The 23,366-nt window shown below is 37.3% G+C and overlaps 1 protein-coding gene across 4 annotated transcripts in view; it reads left to right on the top strand.

Moving 5' to 3' along the window:
- The window catches only part of LOC125227898 (transcription factor Sp9), a 136,865-nt gene extending 119,918 nt beyond the window's left edge, over nucleotides 1-16,947 (top strand). For all 4 annotated transcript variants that reach the window (XM_048132298.1, XM_048132295.1, XM_048132296.1 and 1 more), the window contains one exon: nucleotides 13,826-16,947. In XM_048132298.1, the coding sequence (XP_047988255.1) occupies nucleotides 13,826-14,953 (1,128 nt within the window). In that variant the 3' untranslated portion in view covers nucleotides 14,954-16,947. The remainder of the gene's footprint in view (nucleotides 1-13,825) is intronic.
- The last annotated feature ends 6,419 nt before the right edge of the window (nucleotides 16,948-23,366 follow it).

Genomic DNA, 23,366 nt, shown 5'->3' with positions numbered 1-23,366 from the left:
ACGTATCTAGTTCAGTTTACCATACACATAACTACATATCTAATCCAATACCAACCAAATCAAAATTCGTCAAATCAAATTCAAATTTCAGGTCAAATTTTAATGTCGTTGACCGTAATTGGATTAATTGGTATTGGTACTATCAGCTGCAAAAGTGCTTGGCGAATTTATTTATCAATAAATTCATTCATAATTTCTCCATACACTTAATTTTGCAGCTGATAGTACATTATAAGAATAAAAGTAAATTGTGGTTCGTTCGCCAAAGGGACCCTGAAATGTGTACTGCTCGACACTCCATCATGCCATGTCTCGGTGCAATTAATATCACAATTTGAATTGCCATTGTTTTGTAATAATGATTGAATTACTCGATGTCGGTATTAATGATTATAATCACTGTACGCTAGGTGTAGTGTAATTATTGGTAGTTTTTGTGAGCTACGTCGATAGGGTAAATCGGAATATTTATTGTGACAAAACTATGTTATTATGTTGACTTTCTCACCTCTTGACTGTAATTTTAATCATATTTAATTATCCTTTTTAGGGTGCCTTTTGTACATTTTTGGTACGGAACCCTCCGTACCAAAAAGGTACAAAAGAAATCCTTATGGTGCGGTGCGACTCTGTCCGTCTGTCATATTTCTAAGTATCTCGAGAACTATTACTTATTTACTTCCACGCTTATGCTGGTAACATTTGGTAATTGATTTGTCTCAATAAGTAGGTATTATGAATGAAAAACTCAGTAATGTTTCTTTCTGTTCTTTTTCTTAAGAATAGGTAGGGTTTAATTTACACATTTTGAATGAAGGGCAAATGCAATAAAAAAATCATACGGGAACTAAACGACAATTCCTGAAAATGTATTTTTTTATGAAATAGGAGGCAATTGAGCAGACAGGTCGCCTGATGGTAAGCGATCACTGCCACCCATGGACACCCGAAACGCCAGAATTGTTGGAGGTGCGTTGCCGGCCTTTCAGATGGGTGTACGCTCTTTTCTTGATATTTACTCCATATTCACATTTTTTTTATTTCTTTTATTTTTTTAAATTTTATTTACACCTACTCTATTATATAAAAAATGTGGTTCATTGTATAGGTATCGTTACCCTGCATTTCGTAGTCAGTATCATTATAGGTAGACTAAATAGGTATACCTAGTGATGTAGCAAAAATTCAGAGGAGGTAATTGAGGAATGTAAAATGTCAAAACCCGAGCAATCTTCTGTCGCAAATTTCTTTCGTAATTTCCTGTCTTTACGCATTCTGGAAATATTTTGAGAGTCGAAAAAGGGTAAAATATAATCATCATCATATCACGCAGCTCGCGAGGAGATCTAGTGTTGCGAATACACAAAAATTCTCAGAACAAGGTATTTCTTAAGAACTGGACCTTGTTATAATATAATATGTACTTAAATATAATGATAATAATGTAGACATTTATTGCCAATAGAATATAAATAAGTGTACACTGTAGGTACATGCGAGATTTTATATAAGGCATTTGATATTAATTGCATTTTAAATAAATATCTTAAACTAATTTATTATCCTCGTTTATGCGACAATTTAATACATAAAATTCATATAATTTTCCGTTTGTGTTTTATTACTTGAATGTAAAATAATCGGACTCATAATTGTTTTATGATGTGGCTTCAATACAACATTAAATCTTATACAAACATCATAAATGTAGCTGAGCCAGTTCTCGGCCACTTAAATAATTTGATTCAACATTCGAGTAATTAAGAGTAAAAAAGCTAGCTATATTGTGTTGACTGTAGCTCTGCTACAAAGAGACAGAACAATAAGCCAAAGTGGAAGGGAGTCCCTTGTTTCCATTCGACCGCTTGTTTTTTATCCGTCTGAAACTGGTTTCTCAAATTGGTACTCCTATTATCTGGTCCCAGCCGGTGAAGGTCGGTCTCACTCAGAAAATTTGTGTAGCAAATTCCGTCACGCAAAATATTGGTGGGTAATTTCGATCAAAATTTTGACGGTTTAAATGTCCTTCTAAATTGGATGGTGTTTCAACACTTTTTTGAAAAGGATACGACGTAAAATTATTGTTTTTTTACACACATTTTAGATCCGAACGACTTCGAATATGTTTTTTGTGTATAAAATCCTACTTTAATTTGTCGCTTACTATAAGGACTTTTTCTTAAAGAAAATCTTAACCTTACATTAATTGATAAAGTGGGATTTTTGATTAAACTTCGACACAAATAATTTAATGATACGGTATAAAGTACAGCGGGGCAAATTTCGACTGCCATTTTTTTTAATTTATTGGGGCAATAGTATGAGATTGCCAGAGCTTCTCAATCTCTCCCAGAAACCTGCTACCCGACTTCTGATGATGATGAATAATGATTAATTATTAAATAAAACTCTTGAATCATCCTATATGCAGCGTGACGTCAAATTTATGTCATCAGCATGAAAGTTACGGGTCCTGCTTATATACAATAGTTATGTATCTATACCACAGAGTAGTAATAGAACAGAGTGAGTCTCACTGAAGACCTGCTGTGACCCAACAATGGCGGACGTTTTTTTTTAAATTTTATTTTATAGCTTGGTGGCGACCTTTCAAGCCAGCAATGGCAGACGGTTTGCGATGTGCAAACACGATTTAAAATCAAAATAATTATAATTCAGGTCAAAAGAAAATCAATTCTTCACTTAATTTATCAAAAATTAATTATTTTACTTGAAATTTAGAAATATCTTGTTTTTAACAAATAATAATGACTCAGTGCGCCGTGTGCAAATACTATTAAAAAAAATACTGGTCACTACTTTTTTATATGCAGATATTTTTAAAGCTAAGCCGCTCAGCCATAATGTTACTTTCGACAGAGCTCTAGCGGAGCCCCAGGGCCCGACAGCGAGTGGGCGCTCATGTCTGACACATTACCACACAATTTCATCGACTTATCAAATTTAAACGCTCGCATTACCGACTAGGCGGCGATTTTATTGAAACGTTCCGATAATCGCGGAGAAACAATACGTAATCTGTCCAAATTGCTGATGCGTTAGATGAGACGTGATGCGATCAACAGTCGATAAACATTTTGGTCACATAAACTGACGCTATTCCGTAAAGGGGGTAAGCAAGTAAGTACATGAAACTGCGCAGTGTGCGTAGCTGAATGCCCAAACGCTTCACGATTCGCTCACGATTCGTTCACGATTCGCTCACGATTCGTTCACGATTCGTTCACGATTCGCTCACGATTCGTGAGCGTTTCGTGAAGCGTTTGTGCATTCGGCTACCCACACAGGTTTCAGTGCCACTATTACGAAATTGAGACGTTTTCGTGGCAGTTTTCGTTATGCCGCAACGAAGTGTTGGAATAATTTACCGCCACCAATAAGAAACTATAAGTCGATAAACTCTTTGAAGTGTAACTTTAAAAAGTATTTACTCGAAATCCAACAACAATAGTTTAATACTATTGCCGCCACATTCATAACTAAATTATAAAATATGCACTATCTCTCTCTCTCTCTCTCTCTCTCTCTCTCTCTCTCTCTCTCTCTCTCTCTCTCTCTCTCTCTCGCTTTCTTTATGAATGAGTTCTGATACTTGATTTTTCTTCTCTCTCTGTTTTAGATCTGTATGCTCCTTGTCTGGTCTGGTTTGATCTTGTTATACGTAGTTTTAAGTTTAGTTTTAGTTTTAAGTCTAGTTTTAATTATGGGTGCCCTGAAAATCAGTGCCGTATGTCTTAGACACGGTCTACGCTGAGCGGCATCCTATTTGGTATACCGCGGTTCACTCGTTTTGTATTGTGTTGTACCTATATTTTTCTTATACCGAATAAATATTTTTTCTTTCTTTCTATAAGTAATGCTAGTTCATCACCCATCTCATCACTGTTGAAATCCATGTCCCACAGTCAACTTTTCTACGGAAGGAAAGTGATGGTTGAATTTTGGCTCATTGGCTTTAAAAAATGTAGCACGGAAAATATAAAAAAAAGCGTCTCCTATTACAAGTCCTGTAGGGACTCCATATTTCATAGATTATAACCGAATCTGTACAAAAACTCGGTCCCCCACATGTCGGGTGTCAAGTCGGACGGCGTCACAAGTCGGTAATTTCCCTTTAAATAAATAATTTGTTTCAGCCCAATTTGACGCGATCGCCATGTGGTGTCGGTCTAATGGCCGACGATAACTACGCGGTTTCACGCTTTACTCACAGACCATCGCCGCCAAACTGTGAAACGTCATTATATTTAGTTTGACTGCTCGAAATAAATAGGTCTCAATAAAGAAGCGTTCTTTACTTATACCTAGTAACTGATGATTATTTAATTTATTGTTTAGTTTTTTGATTCGTTTCTAGAGCCGGGGATAGTAATAGACCACCACTGCTAAACTGTGAAACTTTATTCGATTTAGTTTGACTGTTTGGAATAAATAGGTAAATAGGTAAAGAAATGTTTACTCATATTACTCGTAAAGCCTGAGCGCTATTTTCTTCATACTGTACTGAACAATTACCCCGTGGTCACCATACATACATACCATACCATACATCAGAATAACAGCGCGCAGCGCCGTCTTGACAATAGTCATTTGTTTCAAGAAAACCCCGTGCCAAATTAACTATGACGCTGTGGTACATAGCTAGATGTAATTGCATTTTATATTTAATGTCATGAAGAGATTTAGACAACGAACAAACTAATCCTAACTGTAATATTCACATCGCATAGACAGGAAGAGTTAATCGATAGTTCCCCCAGTTAGTTTCGAATGACAGGCGTCGACCCTTGCCTTGTCTAATGATCGTATTTTGATGCTACTTACTAATTCTCGTTCGCTGGAAATCAATAAGTAGGGAAATTTATATTCGAGAATGAAAACTAATATTTTTTGTTTACTAATACAATACATCTTTACATCCGAATCCACACCATTCACAAAATTGTGAATAAATCATGAAATTAAGTGATAATGGCTATAATATATGTATAAAATACCTATGTGTATTACCATGTAACCAGTACTTAAATAGGTACCTACCTATTACGTTATCAATCGTGTTGTACCTACTTACACATAGAAATACTTTGTACGAGAACATTGTAAGAGATGGTACCTCTACGAAACAAATATCCGAAGTAAAGATGTGCATTTTATATGTGTACATAATATACTGTGCCATGTGTAATTAGTCTAGAGCCAATTTGGCCACAAGTCGTCTCCTTCACGATTTTCGTCGACATCTCTTCTAAATACCTAAAACAGGTATGGATATGTTCCTCGTCCTCTCCAGATTACGAATTGACCTGTTTTAGTTTAAGGAGGGGGGGACGGGTCGAGAAAAAGGGGGGGAAAGATGGCGACCGACCATCATAGATATTTATTCACATCTCGAGTCCTATGGCACCAATCTGTTCGTGCGAGGTGTCATTTGAAAGCTTATTAAACCTACTTTAATTGTTTTCAAATAACTATGCTCATAAAAGTAACCGTTTAGGAAATATTTGAAAATATTTGTTTTTTTATCGCGCATGAATTGCACAAGTACTAGTAAAAAATGCGTCTAACTCAATAAACAATAACTTTACCGCAATTGATGTTATTATAAAATTTTTGCGTCTATTCATGCTCTTTCTAAAAATATAAGTTTCATTGGTATATGATAATATATAACCATGTAATTAAGAATTTTGTTTGGCAGGGGTTATCCTCCAGGTCGCATAAACGGGCGCTGACCGTAGTAAAGTATTCAATATTTTTGAGGTCTTATTTTACGGATCCATATAGGAGAGGTATCGTTTGAAAGATAATTAAACCTACTATAATTGTTTACACTTAACTATAATATTAAAGGTAGCTGTTTACATAATATTTGAAAATATGTGTTTTTTATCGAGCATGAATTGCACAAGTACTGGTAAAAAATGCTTCTAAGTCAATAAACAATAACGTTACCGCAATTGATGTAATTATAAAATTTACGCCACTATTCATGAGCTTTCTAAAAGTATAAGTTTTATTGGTAAGTGATAATATAACCATTAAATTACGAATTTTGTTTCGTAGTGGTCACTCCGCCGGTCGCATAAAAATGAGCGCTGACCGTAGTAAAGTATTCAATATTTTTAAGTTCTTATTTTACGGATCCATATGTAAGAGGTATCATTTGAAAGCAAATTAAACCTGCTATAATTATTTTTGAATAACTATAGTTATAAAGGTAGCTGGTTACAAAATATTTGAAAACATGACTTTTTTTTCGAGCACGAGTTGCACATATACAGATAAAAAATGCTTCTTACTTAATAAACCATAACTTTACCGCAATTAATGTTATTATAAAATTTACGCGAAATTTCATGCGCTTTCTAAAAATATAAGTTTTATTGGTGTATGATAATATATGACCAAGTAATTACGAATTTGGTTTAGCAGGGGTCACGGCGCCCTGTCACGATATTGGGTGCTGACTGACCGTCGCCAAATTTTCTACGTTACTCAGATCCTATTTTACTGATAAATTTGTGACAGGTATCATTTGAAAGCATATTATGCGTACTATCTTTATTTCTAATATTTCAAGTCGAAACTGTAGAAGTTTACAAAATATTTGATTAGTAATATGTGTATTTTACTGTGCATGAATAGCATTGGCATTGATTAGACACGCTTCTAGCTCAATAAATTATAGTTTTCCGCAATTGAAATAATAACAAAATAAACGGAAAATGTATGACTTACACAAAAAATAAGTTTGGTTTGTATTGCATAAACAATTAATTTGAATTTGTTCAGCTCACCTACTGCGCACCATCATATAAATGGATGTCCACCGTCGTTGCCTTTTTCAGATTTTATTTCACTAATCGTATATTCATAATAAATATAATCTATCACGTATCGAATTTACTTATATACTTAATTGATCAGTAAAATAAAATCTGTAAAATGATGATAAAATTAAGGCAACGGCGGTGGACATCCGTTTATATGACGATTGACCGTGCGCAGTGGGTATGGTGGACAAATTAACATTAATTGTTTAGGCAAAACTAACAAAACTCATTTTTTGTAAAGGCCATACATTTTGCGGTTCATTTCGTTATTATATCAATTGCAGAAAAATATAATTTATTGAGCTAGAAGCATGTTTCACTCGTATCAGTGCGAATGCTATTCATATACAGTAAAAATACACATATTGTCAAATATTTTGTTAACTTCTACAATTACGACTAAAATTATTAAAAAGTAACGATAGTACGCATAATATGCTTTCAAATGATACCTCTCACAAATTGATCGCTAAAATAGGATCTGAGAAATACGTAAAATTAGGCGACGGTTAGCACTTATTTACGTCACGGGGGTGCAGTGACACCTGCTAAACCAAATTCGTAATTACTTGGTTGTATAATATCATACATCAATAAAACTTATATTTTTAGAAAGCATATGAAATGTCCTGTAAATCTTATTATAACATTATTTGCGGTAAAGTTATTGTTTATTGGTCATGCACCAAGATACAATCTTAAAAATTATGAACACGGCAACGAAAATGGTCATCCATGTATATGACGGTGCGCAGTGAGTATGATGGATAAATTAACATTAATTGTTTATGCAATACTGACAAAACTTATTATTTGAAAAGGTCATACATTTCGCCGTTTATTTTGTTATTATATCAATTGCGGAAAAAATATAATTCATTGAGCTAGAAGCATGTTTTACTCACATCGGTTCCAATGCATATTTTCAAATATTTTGTTAGCTACTACAGTTACAACTAAAATTATTGAGAACTAATGATAGTACGCATAATATGCTTTCAAAAGATTCCTGTTAAATAAAATAGGATCTGAAAAATATAGAAAATTTGGCGACGGTCAGCATCCATACGTGGCCGGGCGCTGAGGCCCCTACTTAACCATATTTGTAATTACTTGGTTATATAATATCATACACCAATAAAACTTATGTTATTAGAAAGCGCACGAAATTCCGCGTAAATCTTATACTAACATCAATTCCGGAAAAGTTGTTGTTTATTGATTAAGAAGCATTTTTTACCAGTAGGTACTTGTGCGACTCATGGTCTATAAAACACATATTTTCAAATATTTTCTAAACAGCTACCTTTATGATTATAGTTATTTATAAAAAAATATAGTAGGTTTAATTAGCTTTGAAACGATACCTCTCGCATATGGATCCGTAAAATAGGACCTCAAAAATATTGAATACTTTACTACGGTCAGCGCCCATTTCTGCGACCGGGCAGAGTGACTCCTGCTAAACCAAATTCGTAATTACATGGTTATATATTATCATATACCAATGAAACTTATATTTTTAAAAAGAGCATGAATAGACGCGAAAATTTTATAATAACATCAATTGCGGTAAAGTTATTGTTTATTGAGTTAGACGCATTTTTTCTAGTACTTGTGCAACTCATGCGCGATAAAAAAACACATATTTTCAAATATTTCGTAAACGGTTACTGTTATGAGTATAGTTATTTGAAAACAATTAAAGTAGGTTTAATAATGGTTTAATAAGCTTTCAAACGACACCTTGCACGAACAGATTAGTGCCATAGGAGTCGAGATGTGAATAAATATCTATGATGGTCGGCCGCCATCTTTCTCCCCCCTTTTTCTCAACCCGTCCCCCCCTCCTTAAACTAAAACAGGTCAATTCGTAATCTGGAGATAACGAGGAACACATCCATACCTGTTTTAGGTATTTAGAAGAGATGTCGACGACTTTTTGTAAAAGAGGTCGTTTGGTCCCTGACTATAATAGCATATTAACCACTTTCCAAGTTTAGCAGTAACACAATGGTTTACTGCGACATCACGCATATTGCTTGGTCAGCGATAACCCAAACATGTATGTATAGCAGTGGCGGAGCGTCGATACAACTCGATTCCCAACGGGTTGCCTAAAATTTTCTAGTATCTGTAGTTGTCCATACAAAACAGATTCCAAGAACCCCTCCGGAAGTTCCTCTGTGACGCTGCCCATCCTCATTAGTAATAATATTACATCGTATATATTTGATGGTTTTTAATCAGGTAGAATAAATCTGGGATCACGTGGTCAAATCCTTGTTATTCCCTTGTTCCCTTTCACACGGCTGTTGCATAGACACATAGGTGACATAGCCCAGGATTACAAAAAATCCGCTTAAAGATGAAACCAAAGCATTACGTCACAATCAAAACGAAGTCACTTATCCCGTCATATTGTAAATTATTAGGCGATAATTCTCGTTTATTTGCATTAGAATAGGAGCCCGGCTGGCGGGTGCTGGGGCGACACTCGACAGTGTACAGTTTCACCCCGGACGCGTTCGATAATTCCCTAATTGTGCAATTAGCCGTCTGCCATTTGCCGCAGGCTTATTTGACGCGAATTAGAACGATTTGGGAGATATAAAATTTCTACTGTAAAATTAGAAGTGTCGAAGATCAAAAGTGACACATTAGATCTTACGGTGGCCTAGCGGTATATGTCTGGGTATCTACTGAATTAATTAAAAAATTCTTTATTCATTTTAAGAGTTACTTACATAACTTTAGTTGTGGATACCCCTTTTTAAGTAAACAAATACCTGTGGTAAGGGGTACCTACCGCTCTTCCTTAAAACTAGTAGGTAAGTAATCTAAACAAGAATGATTTATTTGAATCATTGAAATTTAAACGATTTGAAAACTTAACTGAAGTAACTTCTCTTCTAAACTATATTTTAACCTAATGAGATTAAGATGGACATTAACTTCAAGAAGGTCAATAGGCTGACGCATTTTTATTAGATTTAACCGTTATTACTCAAAAGGTCAATCAGGTAATTCATTATTTATGCCATGCATGTAAACCTACTTATAAATTATTATTTGTTTATGTTGGCATCAGCAAATATTATGATAATTTTATTTAATTTCAGCGACCTGAGTCGATAAGCCTTATTATCTCGAATAACGTGTTGTCTAAAAATATTAGCTCATAAGTATAGTTATGAATTTTATGAAATATAATTTGGTTAGTAACGACTTCACGATCATCTTAATAACAACATCGGGATAAGCGTTTCGCTTGAATATTCATTTCGGCTCATCATAATTTTGGTGGATAATTTTAAATCAGCCAATCAGCGGCGAGATGCGCCTGCGCCGGTGCCGCGGAGGTTTAACTCACGATTTATGGGTTCTCACATTAATTTAATTACAGGCCACGAAATTAAACTTATTTGCGATATGGAAGAAAATTGGAAATTTGGCTGGTGAATATATTTTGTTAAAATTATTAGGAAATGACGTCATAGTTTTGAAGTTGTTACAAATAAAATTAGAATTAGATTAATTCCCAATATAAGAACTATGGCAAACATGGGCTCATTGTCAAACGTGAAACTTCACTTTCACGTTCCCTTGGCGCATCTGAAGTAAGCTAAAAATCTATCTTGCCTATCGCCAAAATATGAAACAGAAGCTTTATGATCAGCCGGTTCTCACGATCGGTTGACAACATGTACATATTAGACATACTATACATAGAAAACAATCCGAAGTTCACGAATAAAAAAAAATAAAAAGTTAAATTTACCATTTAGTGAAAGACTATTTGTATGCGAGGAGATAGCTTATAGAATAGGATCACTACTATTACTAGTATCACTACCAAGTGGGTTAGGATACAAAAAAACTCAACTGATCGATTTCTGATACGATTTAATAATCTAAGTCATTGAAGAATGCCTTCCCACAGCAGGCACGGAGTTTCCTCCACTGGCCTACTGAATTTAAAGGCTGCAATTAAGTAATCCGATCCGCGGTCATTGATACATCCGGTCCCCTTTCGAATTCTACTAGTCGCCTAATTATGATCTGGCTCTCGTAACTATGTTCTCTTAGAGCAAATATACGAAAATTACGTGGTATTTTCTGGTAGTTTTTCTATTGTTTTGTGCTGTGAGTATTTTTGTCATCAAATTGACATGTTATAATCACTCGAACGGCATCTGTACCTTCATCTAAGGATCTTCGCAATGACCATCCGTGTCTTCTAACACAACACAACGCGCAACGTTCTATAGTCTCTATCTCAGAACCAATAATGTCAAAAAATGACATTATAAAAGAATTAAAGATGTATTCTTTAACGTTCTTTGTTACACTGCGACTTCTACCTACCTTAATTACATCTCGATTTCAAACTGAAAATCACCTAATGAACAAACCTATCCCTTCCCCGCTACCTGACCCGGCTTCATTGACTCTCACATGGTCGGTGGATCTCTTTGTGTTTTATTTAATTTTTTACGACAAAAGATCTTCGTCATTTTTGACAAGGAAAAAGCCATCAACATTGTAATGCGGCGTTCGGCGCCAGAGTGGCGCCACGGTTTGATTCAATCTCGACGGCCAGTTGACCAATTACCGATATCACTCTGTTTTGGTGCGCCCGCGCAGCCCAAATGGAGCATAATGCCTAGGGTAATTATGACAGCGCCGACTAAGGCAGAACACCACCACTCATCTTCTAATATTATCCCAAAATTGCTTCGAGAGGTGTCTGTATGTGTCTAAAATTGAACACCTCGATGGATCAGAAAATGAGTTTAACAAACTTTAAAAAGGCCGGCAGGTTCTCATCTCGACTAACTTGACTATTTAAACCTTGAATCTTAAACATATTGACATATTTAATACGATTTTTCTTAGTTTAAAAGTGCAAAAGTGCCCCTGTGGCCTATTTGCTGATTAAATTATTTTGATTTTGATTTTTAATTATTAAACGTATATTTAAAATATGAAATATAAAAGCTCCTTTTGATTGAGTCATTCATATGTAGTTGTAGGTTAAGTATATAAATAGTGGATCGTTTTTAATATTGAGGGTACGAGTATAAATGCTAACTGATTATCGATTGCCTATAGATCAAAGACCTAAGGGTCCCCCCACATCTAGCGTCTCGCGAGCGTCGCGTCGGGCCAACTGTATGGGCAAAGCCTGACGCCGCGTCGACGTCGCGTCAACGCGGCGTCTTTTTCCATACAGTTGGCCCGACGCGACGCTCGCGAGACGCTAGATGTGGGGGAACCCTAATAATGTATCTATGTATTGCCTACATAAATACATGTATCTGAAAGAGTAAAGTCTCACGACTTTGTATCGCCGTGGCAATCGGATATGCTTTTATTATTTTTCCCCTCACTAGCTCGGAAACACGTGTTTTGTCCTAAAATACCAGCGAGTAAAAACGCATTTTATCCACTAGTGGGTAAAGTAATTTGACCTTGAATAAAGTCAAATTAACTGCTTTAAAATTGATAAAAGTAGGTGAATCTAGTAATAAAGATGATTTACCACCTGTGGAACTACTGGAAGCAGTGATAAACACATTTTTTGCGTTGTAGTTTCCTCGCTATAGTGAGGGGAAAAGTTTTGTGTTACACTCGGGTGCAAATGTATTTTACTTCTCGTGTGTTGAAAAACTCGCAAGTTCAGGATTCTATTCTCGAACCACTCGCTTCGCTCGTGGTTCAACTATAGAATCCTTTCACTTGCTCGTTTCTCAATTCCACACTCGGCGTTAAAATACAACTTTGCCCCCTTGTATAACAAATAACTATTTTTATGCTAATCGTAATTGTCATGGGCTATGGGCAGTTGTATTTATGCCGCCGTTGGCCTACATCTACTCATATCTATGATCACGAGATAAACCTGTCTTAACGTCTGTAGCTGCTTATTTACAATTGTTAAAAAACATATTAAAACATCATCCTTCACATTTGTGAGAAATACTCTTATTATTCTAACATTTAGCACAAATCTCCACAAAAAACTCGAGTCTGATTGGTGAACAAAAAGAAACAGAGACCTATAGTAATCTTTGTAGGTTTTATGGGTAATTTTCCGAACATAGCATGATTCTAGTTCATAAAATGTTCAATGTTCATTAAGTTAGTTCCAAGTATTCGCTGGCTCAGTTTTCCAAGTTTTAAAAATAAGGGCGCGTACACACGGCACGACAGCTGCGCCAATCACAATGTACAGGGCGTGGCCGCACCCCGTTCCCCGGTGTCGGATCCCTGGATTATATTATTATTGCTCACAATGGAACTTTTTTATCGGCGCTTTGTGTCTCATGCTGGGGTGAAATATCCGGTCGGATGTTCCTTGTGTGCTCACCTTTATTTTCAACTCGCTGAAATGAACAACGGTGAATGGATTATGCTTTACACCCTTATTCTAGCTTTATACGTGCTTAGGGATCTGATTTTATTTATGAATGCGGTGCCTATACGCCTAATTGTTAATGCATGTAGATTTACATACCTAGTCTAATCACAGTCAAATAAGTTTGAATAAATACAGAATGATTACCTATTCTAAAATATTACTTGTCTAAGTACATATTTAGTATGAGAAAAGTTGAGATCATTAAAACGATATTTAAAATGATAGATAATAAATATTGTAAGGCCAGTGACTCGGGTAGCGTTTATTAATTACGACGTCCCGCGGCTCGCGGTAGCGGCCGGGAGCTGTCACCGCCGCCTAATTGTAAATACACTACAACCATCTCATAATTTATTTATATTATTTCTCAGCGCCCGGGGCACGAGCCGAACACCACGTTAGTTCCCATATAAATTAGGCCATAAATCTTAGTCGACACATCGGGCTTGTTCTCACGGTCTAAACCCACCGTTGATGATAATTAAACTCGTAGGACTTCTTTTTTTGATCTCGTTAATTAACTATCCGTTGTCTGTCTTTCCAGGAACACCCGAGCTTACGCGGCACGCCGCTGGCGATGTTGGCGGCGCAGTGCAACAAGCTGTCGAGCAAATCTCCGCCGCCGCTGGCCGACGCCGCCGTGGGCAAGGGCTTCCACCCGTGGAAGAAGAGCCCCGGCGCGCACTCCCCGCCCGGCGGTGGCGGCGCGCCGCGCTCGCAGCCGCCCGCCTGCACCCCCTACGGCCGAGGACCCACGTCGTGTGCCGCGCCTCCTTCATATGGAAACGACCTCTATTTCCCGTCATCTGGCGATCAACTCTTAGGCAAAAGCGAATCCAGCGCGAGTCTCGGCTCGATGTACTCCCGACACCCCTATGAATCGTGGCCTTTCAACGTCGGCGGCGGCGGCAGTAGTGGTGCCTTAAAAGCTGCCGAAATGGGCGGCGTCGGCGCCGTCGGCGGCACGTGGTGGGATGTGCACAGTGGATGGTTAGACGTCGGAGGACAAATGGCAAATTACGCAGGCCAAGACTACTCGCAATTAACGCATTCACTATCCGGAGGTGCTCACTTACTACCCCCCGCCCCGCATCTGCTGCAAGACGCATACAAGTCCGTGTTGCCTACGCAAGGCTCGTTCGGACTGCACGGGCCGGGCTCGCCGGCGCCGCCCGCGCAGGCTCCCTCTCCCCGGTCGCAGCGCCGGTACGCCGGCCGAGCCACGTGCGACTGCCCCAACTGCCAAGAAGCAGAGAGGCTAGGACCCGCGGGCGCCCATCTAAGAAAAAAGAATATTCACAGTTGTCACATACCCGGCTGCGGGAAAGTGTACGGCAAAACGTCCCACCTAAAAGCCCACCTTCGCTGGCACACAGGCGAGAGGCCGTTCGTGTGCAACTGGCTATTCTGCGGGAAGAGGTTTACGCGCTCCGACGAGCTGCAGCGACACCTGCGCACGCACACCGGAGAGAAGAGGTTCGCGTGTCCAGTGTGCAATAAGAGATTTATGCGGTCAGATCACCTAGCGAAACATGTAAAAACGCACAACGGAGGTAAAAAGGGCAGTTCAGATTCGTGTTCGGACTCTGAGGAGAATAGCCAAGGAGAAGGCGGTTTGGGCGGGCGGTCGCCGGAGCATCCTCTGGACGTGAAGCCGGGCGCGCTGGTGTGACGCGCGCGCGCGGCCGCGCCGCCCGCGCCGCCGCTGCCGCTGCTGCACCACGCGCCGCTCCTGTGATACTGCCGCCCGCGCCCCGGCGCCGGCGCCGGCGCCCCGCCCGGGCCTGTACATACCACATATCAGAACATTGTACATAGTAACGTGCTCCTGTAAAATAAACAGTGCGGTGCTGCAGCCGTTGTGTATTTGTTGTGAGATTTAAGTGTTGTACAGTATAGAACTATAAATGATATAGTAAGAAATGTATGGTTAATTAGAATAAGTAGATCACTGTTTTAGTCCAAAATTACAGTTCATTATTTATTACATTATTTTATATAATAATACCTCATTGATATGAATGAAAACGAATTTATTGTCGGACCCTGCTGATGCTTATGTTCTTGCCTCTAATAATTTATGTATAAAGATTACTATTTTACATGCAGTTTTGTAAATAATATGGCTCCTACTTAATGGTAGTTTAAGCCGGACTGCTGGGTACATTAACTTTGCAATATTAATAAAAATAGATATATGAACTATACGGCAATGAATATACCTACCAAGGGTATGATCAATATTTAATTAACTAAAAAGTAGATAAACCGAGACACCAACGACACGATTTTGAGCTGACACTTGAAAAATCTACCTTTGAGATATAACAGTTGTAGGTTATTTGGCAGCGCAAATAAACGTCACACTTTCATTAATTATCTATCTATCTGTAAACCTACACACATATATGTTTAGTTTTAATATCATTCCTTGTCCCAATAATTACTTATAATTCATCAAACCTTTATATTTAATCTAGATTGAATAACAACTGGATTTTGGCTGAAGACGAGTCAGGATTCTATTCAGATAGTAATTTCTTAATATCAATTTGAAAATGGTATGACTCATCAACCTCTGACAGTGACTGAATGAAAGGCGCTTTCTGTGATATGATATAATATTAATGATAAATTGGAAACAAGAAATTACTAACCGAATACCTCCTAATCACATCAGCAAAAAATGTACTCTTACCACTATTAATCACAGGGAGATTATCCAAAAACGCTTAACAACTCCATAGTGAACGAAACATTTCCTTATCGCAATACTATGAGCAGAAATCGGACAGTTGGGCGTCATTTGTATGACGTTTACGGAATAAAGAACCTTATGTTTTTAGAATGATGCCCAGTTGTCCGATCTCTGACAATGAGTGATTAGGTAATATAGCCAAACTATTAGCTAGCGAATCGTTCTCCAGGGAGCGAATGAGGGGCATATTGAATACGAAGTATACGAACCCAAGTTTTAAAGGTACCTAAACTAAGCACCGTCACACTTGCAATTGTCTCGTGAAAAACTTGCCTAATAAATGTTTAGAAAAATCCACGAAAAGGTAGTAGGTGCATACCTATACTGTAAGATGTCTCGTTTCAGTCTCAGTGTTCGACACAGCTTTTTGAGCTTCTCATCCATTCATAATACCTAATACAGATAACAAACACGTCAGTTACGAAATTGTAACGATATTGAATTATTAATTACAAACATTGGGACATTTTGCCTCTATCTGGCTATCTAGCACAACTTGCGTTCTGACGCGAGAGTCCATACATCTAGCTCGACTTTATATGAGGACATTGTAGAAGTGAAGTTGTGCTAGATGTTGCCAGATAATTTTTGTTTTAGTGTTTCAACTACCATTATGTAACTATATTATTATGTTCAATGTTCATACAAAGTTGACATACAAATATTTATCCCTTGTAAATAATTAAAAAAATGGGTTTCTTGCCCATGTTTTGTTGTTAGTCCTCAATGACCATAAAAAGTTTTGTCCAATACTTATACAAGTATGTGTCCATTATTGTGCTATTTTGTTAGCTTGGAAAGATGTAATTAAATAATATCTGAACTTTATTGTATATTGTACAAAATTGTGCGAATTAAAAATGCCTGATATTGATTTTATAAAAATTAAAGATATTTTTCCGAGTGGGTATTTGTACTTTTATTCAAAAATTACCCCAGCAAAACCAGAGTAAGCTGAAAAAGCAAGACTAAGTACTACATACAAATGGTGTTAAATTCTGTTTTTAATAGGTAATCTTTGAGTAGTCAAATAGTAAAGTAACCTCGAGCCACATAAATAGTTGAATTTAACCTCACTAGGTACATCAGTAACTTGTTGAACATATATTATCCGTCGTTCATGTCTAATATATCAATATCCATTAGGTATAGGTACTAGGTACCTAAAAGAATAAATGGAAATCTGTCTGTACGTGTGACTACTTATAATATACCAAAACGCCAATGGATAAATACTCAGACAACGATATATATAATATATAAATACTTATATACATAGAAAACATCCATGACTCAGGAACAAATATCTGTGCTCATCACACAAATAAATACCCTTACCGGGATTCGAACCCGGGACCGCGGCGCAGCAGGCAGGGTCACTACACTCACTACTGACTGCGCCAGACCGGTCGTCAAATTATGTGGCCTGCATAATTGATTATAGGTAAGTCAAAGAGTCTAAAAAGGCATATATCAATAGTATGGTATTAAATTCATCATCATCACACTTAGAAGGTAGGTAAAAGGTAGGTACTTAATTACATATACTTGCAAATAGGTAGAAAATAACAAAAGTTGGATTGATGACATAACATGTCAAGTAAATGCCTAAGTAGCAATCAAACATGGTCTGGCAACGCTAACTTTGAAAATGGATTATTTTATTTCATGAGTAACTATCGCGCTAACCGAAGACAATTTACTTAACGCTAACTTTGTTTGCCATTAGCAATAACAACAAGTAGGTAGTATGTTCACGAAAAATGTCGGATTTCCGTGAAAACTCCTTTGGAAAATATGACAGTCGATGCAATGTCATCTTCGCCGAACTATCTATCCATATACTAATATTATAAATGGGAAAGTGTGTGTGTCTGTTTGTTTGTCCGTCTTTCACGGCAAAACGGAGCGACGAATTGACGTGATTTTTTAAGTGGAGATAGTTGAAGGGATGGACAGTGACATAGGCTACTTTTTGTCTCTTTCTAATGCGAGTAAGTAGTCATTTGCTTCATAATTTATATTTATGTGACGCAAACAAACAATAACTCAGCAGTTCTCAAAAAGTTTGTACAAAAATTAAGGAAAAAGTTAAATTTGTTTTTTTTTATCCCATTTTGTTACCAAGATTTTTTTGACGAATTGAGATTTTAGTAAGTTTTATTTCGTCATTAAGGTTCTCTAGTATCTATATTTTCTTAATTATAACAATTATCCTGTATATATCTTACAAAAGTCGACTTATATTACTAAATGTTGATAACAAAATAGGATCAATTAAAATTTGCTGACGTGGCTATGTACAAACTTTTTGAGAACTGCTGACCTAAAGCTTAAAATCACTAAAATAAAAACTCTCCCTAACTGGTTGCTGAAAAAACTGCCACTCCCAAACAAATTTATCACAGCAGCTGATTCCGCTACCTTTAATAATGTCATCCATTCACAAGGGTAGGTACCAAATGAAGTTCATTTGTAGTTATACCATCCCATCTACACAGACGACAATAAAAGCCTGTCATCTAGACCGAAGCGTGCTTGAACCTTACTCAATTGCGAAAAGCAAACATTTCGCGTACTCCATCCAGTTGATTACGTCATTTCTAGACGGTAGCCAGTGTACCTAGCCAACGTAACAATCCCTTCCGCTTCGTAACTAGCTCGTATCGCTCTTCTGAATTAGCGCGACAGAGCCAGACTGTGTTTCGGTCGCCAAGTATCGTGAAAATTGTCACTTGGGCTATACCGGCTGAACCGCAAAGAGGGCGAGCGTCGTAAAAAGTGAATTGAAACCACAAATAATGAGGAGGGGCGCTGAGTGTCGCCTCTGCGGGTGGCCGAGCTCGTGCCGTAAAAACCAAGCTCATCTGCAGGCTGCCGACTCCATTACCGCTCGTGGCCTAGGCTAATCTGCGCTTTATTAACGGCGACGGCGGTGGTCCCTGATGAGCACGATCACACCATCATTGTCTTATATTTCCTCCAGTTAACAATGTCTACATTTATGATGTTATAGGTAATGTCTTCTGTCACTCATTGCTATTGTATTATAGGTACTTACAGCCAGCATCAAAAGTAACAGGGTCAGTATACCTACTAAAAAGCGTCAATAGTCACACTGTCTACAGGTTGAGTTCTTCTAATATCTATCTAATATGCCACAGAACTTTAATATGCTGTTTGATTATTGATGCTGACTCTACTTTTTTTACTGAAAACCGTCTGAGACGCTGCACGCTGGCAAGCGAATACTTAAACCGACAACTCCAATGAACAACGATCAGAATAGGATATTTTTAGGAAGAAAGCAAATATGCTGTTCTAATACTAAGTAAGTGAGATGTTTCAGGTAGGTACTTACGTCTAGAACTTTTGCTGTTATATAATTATAGACATTTGCACATTGATAATTTAACCTCAATTTCAAGTTCACACTATTTACACAGCGATACACCCGCATGTTTCGTAATCTCTGCAACGTAATCATTTACTAATAAAATTAAATATAAATCAGGAGATAACACAATTACGTTGACCTTTATAATTACATCAAATATATCATTATCCGCGCTTGCCTCCGTAATTGAATATACAGTCGTTACCAAGTAACAGAGATTTATAACCCCTAAGCGAATTATCGTCAACTGATTGGAGTCGAGGGCGACTCTGTTTGATATTCTAGGCATGTGTTGTCCCTTGTCTGGGATGGTTAGTTCAAAATACCCTCGAGACTCTTGGGTGTAATGAAAATGGTTAGTCTGTATTAACTATAGGCAATATTGCCAATCTGACAAGTTACTTAGCAATAAGAGTTCAGTTTGAGTGATGAGATAGTATAGTAGTCATACCTGGGTGCGTAGCCGAATGGCACAAACGCTCACGAAACGAAACGCTAGTAGATATCTATCCCTATCGCTCTTGCGTATTGGCGCGACAGAGCCGGACTACGTTTCGTTTTCGTTTGGCGTCGGAGAAATGCCATTCGGCTACGGGGCCTGGGAAAGGTGCTCGAAGCTGAACTAGTATTCGACATGGGCAGTGGGCACTTTATGTCAAAATCATAACCATAAGTAAAGTTATATTTAAACAACGAATATTTTTTCTACATTCGAATTTAAACGTTGTCAATTTGTTATAAAGTGCCCATGTCGAATATTAGTTCAATGTCGAACACTATTAAAACTATAATAATGTCAATCTGCCAAATTACCTACAATACTGTATTTTGTAACGCGTGACTGATTTCTAAGCTATTTGGTTGCCATCAGGCAATTTGGAAAAGTTGGTAGTACTACCTAATTGTCTAGGTAATAGATTCATGTGTAATTTATTCTTGTGTTGACACTTTCTACACTGACGCCTCTTGGTGATTATGTTTTATTTATTTTAGTTACCTATTGACTGTTGAACATACATACAAACGCCTGTGTATTAACAACCAGAACAACAGGTTTGAAAGAAAACGAAACTGTAATCAAAGTAGCTGTCCCCAGTCCACTATGTGTCTTTCCGCAATAGCTAACAAAGTGCTGCACTAGGTATGTGTCTTGAAATAAGACCATGATCATAACTAATTGCCTTATCTCTTCATGTGAGTTTGCATGCTCATGTGCTACAGTTCAGCTGATAAGCGATAAATCAGTGGAGCGACGGACCGCAACAACGCCGATGGGGTCTTTAATTCGGTCGGATCAGATTACGAGAATGGCTCATTGAGTTCTAGTTTCAGATGATGAAGTATGGTAGCTTCATTATGAGTTGATGCGAAAGGCGTTAGAATTAATAGCCTAGTTGTTAAGTCATCCAAAACAGCGTCGGTTTGCACGATATAATATAAAATAAGTTTGTTTAGCATATTCCTTATATTTATTAAAACGTGTATGAGCTAAAGTTGTTTAGAAATACCCAAGGTTTTTTAATTTTGATATTTAATTTTCATTCACCGGTAACCTGATAATTAGTGTAATATCACAGTACAATAAAGAGTACTTACTAATGTACAGTATGGCCACTCCCGCTTCCCCCTGAAAGTGCCGCCCACCCGCTCTCGTTACCTCACAATTACCACCTGTCAAAAACGCGAACAGTCGACCTGTCATATCTCATACAAGCACTCTCAGATTCAGTAACTTATTATTAATCTGTGCTCAGATGGGCTATAGTCTCATCAAATCCAGAGGTATCCCGCATTTGTTCCCAATGTCGTCCGCCCAAGGAGCCAACGGATGCAGGACGCTTCTTATATTCAGTACATGTGAGTACGTATACATTGGGTGTAACTTCGAAAGCATTAACCCAGAGTGGGACTGCACTTGTCGTTACAATCACACACTTGTTTAACTCTAAAAATAAAGTACTACATTGTGTTCAAGGGCTTCCATTGAGGTATCCGGCCTATACTTAGTTCTGCTGTATGTTCCAAGTGCTTACCTCCAAGTCGCTTTGAGGATTAATGTCACACAGACGCTCCCGACCACCGGCAGACACATCAAAGGGGCTTTTAACTAAAGGCCTACAATGCCGATGTAGTTATGACCAATGACGTTTTAGTGTGGAAAGTTATGACAACTTTAGTAACTTTACTGCCCTCCTTTCGCCGATATATCTAAATACATACGTATTTATCACTTTTTAACCCCCAACGCAAAAACGACGGGATATTATAAGTTTGACGTGTCTGTCTGTCTGTTTGTCTGTCTGTCTGTCTGTCTGTGTGTGTCTGTCTGTGGCATCGTAACTCCCGAAAGGATGAACCGATTTAGATTTAGTTTTTTTTTGTTTGAAAGCTGAGTTAGTCGGGAGTTTTCTTAGCCATGTTTCATGAAAATCGATCCACTAAGGTGACGGACCCAATCATGGACAGTTTAAGAAAAAAATTCGCCTGTTTTTGATATTTCACTGATAAATGTAAAAATTCTACGGCTAAGCGTGTTAAATCTTGAATGTCCTATCCTTCTTTTACATTTCAAGCGTATTGCAGAATAGATACTCCTATTGGTTTCTTCATAGTTAACAAATTAAAACTAGGTGTTTTTTCTCCAATTATGGACGGCAGTTCTCCAGTAATGGATCCCCCATTATGGACAGTGAAATAAGTTTAAAATTTTACTTTTAAAGCCAACTGATACGCAATGAGTCAATTTTATACACCATAAAAACAATTAGTTTGGGTTATTTTAACATAGGATTGTTTCTGGTAAATTTTGGTTTTGTAAATTGTTCCTTGTCCATCATAGGAGGTACGCAGTTTTTCGGGTCCAGTAATGGACACTCGCAAAATAACGTCATTTCTTTATATCTTTGGAGCAACAAACTAGTATGTTTTATACCTTATCTCATGCTTAATGCAGTAAGTAAAACGCATTCAAGATTACACCATGCGTTATTTTTTTATTATTTTATACATAAACTCAACTCTCTTAGCAACATTACTAAGAATTCGTCTTGATATTTTTTTCAGTAAACTGGTGAATTTTATCATGTCGCCAAATCCTTCAGAAATAACCGAATTAATTGAAACTTCAAAATGAAACAGCTCTATAACTCTAGTTTATGGTACATAGCCGTCAGTTTTTAGAAACTTATTTTAGATACTTATTTTTAAGGATTTGTGTTTTTTTGTCCATAATGGCATCACCGTCCATTATGGGGTATTTTACCTTATGTCGGGGTCGGGGGTTTTTTCAAATATTATTTTTGTGGTTAGGTTATATGTGAACATGTTGTCGTTTGGGTTACGGTTTAATTCAAAAACGAATGTATACAGCAATGCAATAGGTAGAAAAAGTAAAACGAAATTTCAAGAACTTTCTTGCTTTCACTTTCTTGGTCACTTTACACCTTAATGTCAAGTTCGTAAGATTTACAGAACTTACTTGATGCTGCTGTAGCTGTAGTAGAACTCATTTGTTCTCCTAAAAGCCGACTAAGATCCTCCATTATGTTTGTTATTTTCAATTGATAACAATCCATCTTTTACAAGTATTATCATGATAATTATCATAATAGTTATCTTTGATAATTATCCTTTAGAACTTTGAAACAGTTATGAAAAAATACCTACTTAGTTATATTTGCAAAAGTCCAAAATAGCAATTACTCGTGATAATTAAATCACTTTATTTACCTACATGAAATAGTACATTACGATACAAGTGCGTAAAAAAGGAAGTTCGAAACGAGTGGCGATAAATTAAAACACGACCGAAGGGAGTGTTTTAAATCGACACGAGTTACGAATTTCCTTTTCGCACGTGTATCGTACGACGTTTTTCAGTACAGATGAGCCTCCGAAGTTTTCGACCTGGCATATAATGAACCACTTCTC

The sequence above is a fragment of the Leguminivora glycinivorella genome, chromosome 7, assembly GCF_023078275.1.
Source record: "Leguminivora glycinivorella isolate SPB_JAAS2020 chromosome 7, LegGlyc_1.1, whole genome shotgun sequence".
NCBI lineage: Eukaryota > Metazoa > Arthropoda > Insecta > Lepidoptera > Tortricidae > Leguminivora > Leguminivora glycinivorella.
This window is presented reverse-complemented; position numbering and strand designations above follow the sequence as displayed.